Genomic DNA, 2264 nt, shown 5'->3' with positions numbered 1-2264 from the left:
TTCACGTGTTATTTTGATCACCGTTTTTTGGGTGTTTCATTCATGAAGTACTGTTTGTGTATTAAGCTGGAAGACAATGCAAGACATTAATGTGAAACACGATCATACTATTCCCCCCTCAGAATACCAATACATACATTTATACACATACACATTCACACACAGATACATTTCCATAAATGTACACAAAGGATTTATGTGGCAAGCAGCTTGCCTGAACATGGTCTCTTTCAAACATCTGCCTCAAAATCAGTCTTGCTTAAACAAACTTAAAAAAAAAAAAAATAAAAAGATAGCTTTGATACGCTGCGATGCACATCAGGGATAAGGAGCACAATGTGCTGCTCCACTTGGGGGAGACAAATCACACCTCTCTGATGGTGGAGTGTGACCCTCAACCAGGTAAATCACTCTAAACAGAGTTCTGCTTTGTTGCTTCTGATACCTATGGAAGCTGGCGTGTCTCTATGCTATACTGCAGTCTGCAATACAAACACACAGAGTTTAAGAGCATGCACAGCTCACTGGAGCATCTGCTGTTAGTGAAAAGCAAGGCACCAACACTGCACATGCCCCATGCAAATTCAAGCGCAACAAGGAGGAGAAACAGCAACACAGTAGGAGAATGTAACAGCTTCAGATTACAACTGTGATTGTCCCTACTATGCACAGTGGATCACATGAAATCCCATTACCTCCCCTACTTATCGTTTTCCTAGCATGGCCTTTTCTGCCCTCTTAAACTTTTGTAGTTCAACGGCTAGTTCCCAGTATCTCAGATACAGCCACATGAGTCTTCCGTTCTGACTTTTGTTTTTGTTCAGCAGATTACCACAGTAGTTATCATGTTTGAAAATATCTTTTAAGCCACTTTCCATATGTAGAGCCATAGCAACAGGATCAGTTGCTGCTTTAACTAGCAGATTTTTCTCTATTTCTAGTCTTTGGCTTCTGGGTACAAGAAGACTGCAGTAGATGTCCTGTCTTTCTTTAAGTCCCTCTTCAAATTCTTTTAGTAAAATATTGGCTCTCTTTTGCCACTCTTCTTCCTTTGCCAGACAACTCTGGTACAAGTTACCTGCTGCTCCTGAGTGCAAAAGGACTTGTTTTTCACGCTCTAACTTCTCCCGCTCCTGTTCTAGGATCCTTCTTTCTTCTACTAGTTTGCGACTCTGGGATACAAGGGCTTCACGGTAACTCAGGGTTCTGTTGCATTCCTTTTCAAGCTCCAACTCCAAGTGAGCAACTCTGCGCCGATTTTCTGTGATTATATCCCGGTATTTGGCTTCCATGTCCTTTTGTAAAGATGAATGTTTTTTATAATATTCTTTTTTTTCTCTTTCTATTTCTTTCTGACATTCTCTGGTCCAGATCCAACCTATTATATATAAATGAGACTTCAGTCATAAGTATAACACAGGTAACATTGATGGGTATGATTACTTAACTATGTCTCTAAAGAAGGTATTAAGTGGTAAAAAACTTTCTTTCTTGCATTCCTCAATGGTAATTCATTTCTATTCACATGTCCCAGAAAATCTGTTTCTGTGGGTCCATGTTTCAGAGTGAGTCACTTTAAATGATCACATTTCTTTTGAAAGAAAATCTCCCCTAGTCTTTTATAGCTAATACATGCACTTCTTTGATTAAAGAAGGAAAAAGAAGAGTTACAGGGATACAAGAGATATGGAGATTTCTAACATAGGAACTGCACTGAGAACTTTTCAGATCCAGTAAATAAATATACATCAGCAGCTCTTTGGGTAGCTACCTTTGGAGTCTCCACCATGTCACATGCCCACTCTTCTGAGAGAGCTTTATAAACTGAAGCTTATTAAACACAGATTCAATCCCATGTGTGAAAAACGGCCTTTCCCTTGAGACAGTATGAACTGTTTATCACGTTATAAATGAGCTAGACCAGCGGGAATCCCTAGATGGGGCAGTCCTGCGCTGCTTCGGAGGTCTGGCGGGTGGAACGCCCGGGCGCAGCCACACACTCCAGCTCCCGCGGAGGGGCCTAGGCGCTACTTACGGAAGGCGGCCAAGCCCAGCATGGGCACCAGCAAGGCGTAGTTCCATCTGCTGCCTTCATCACCGGGCTCCCGTTGATTGGGCAGGATGTTCCAGTTGGGAGGGTCATTTAAATTATTCATGAAGGCACCTTAGATTTACAGGAGAGAAACACGGCCTTAGCAGCACGCAGAGGACCGCAGCGGCCGCTCCCACCGCCACCCTCTCCCTGGGAGCACAGCTAACAGCGG

The 2264-nt window shown here is 42.8% G+C and overlaps 1 protein-coding gene across 1 annotated transcript; it reads right to left on the bottom strand.

Annotated features, from left to right (window-relative positions):
* Positions 1-502: 502 nt before the first annotated feature.
* On the bottom strand, positions 503-2235 carry CCDC127 (coiled-coil domain containing 127). The gene is made up of 2 exons (XM_010134238.1): positions 2036-2235; positions 503-1378 (listed from the first exon to the last, which is right to left on the bottom strand). Exons 1-2 carry the CDS (start codon positions 2154-2156, stop codon positions 705-707), a joined length of 795 nt encoding a protein of 264 aa, XP_010132540.1. The 5' UTR covers positions 2157-2235; the 3' UTR covers positions 503-704.
* Between the last annotated feature and the right edge of the window lie 29 nt (positions 2236-2264).

Source organism: Buceros rhinoceros, unplaced genomic scaffold (genome assembly GCF_000710305.1).
Source record: "Buceros rhinoceros silvestris isolate BGI_N320 unplaced genomic scaffold, ASM71030v1 scaffold20244, whole genome shotgun sequence".
Classification (NCBI taxonomy): Eukaryota; Metazoa; Chordata; class Aves; order Bucerotiformes; family Bucerotidae; genus Buceros; species Buceros rhinoceros.
The sequence above is the reverse complement of the archived record's forward strand: the minus strand, read 5'-3'. Positions and strand labels throughout refer to the sequence as shown.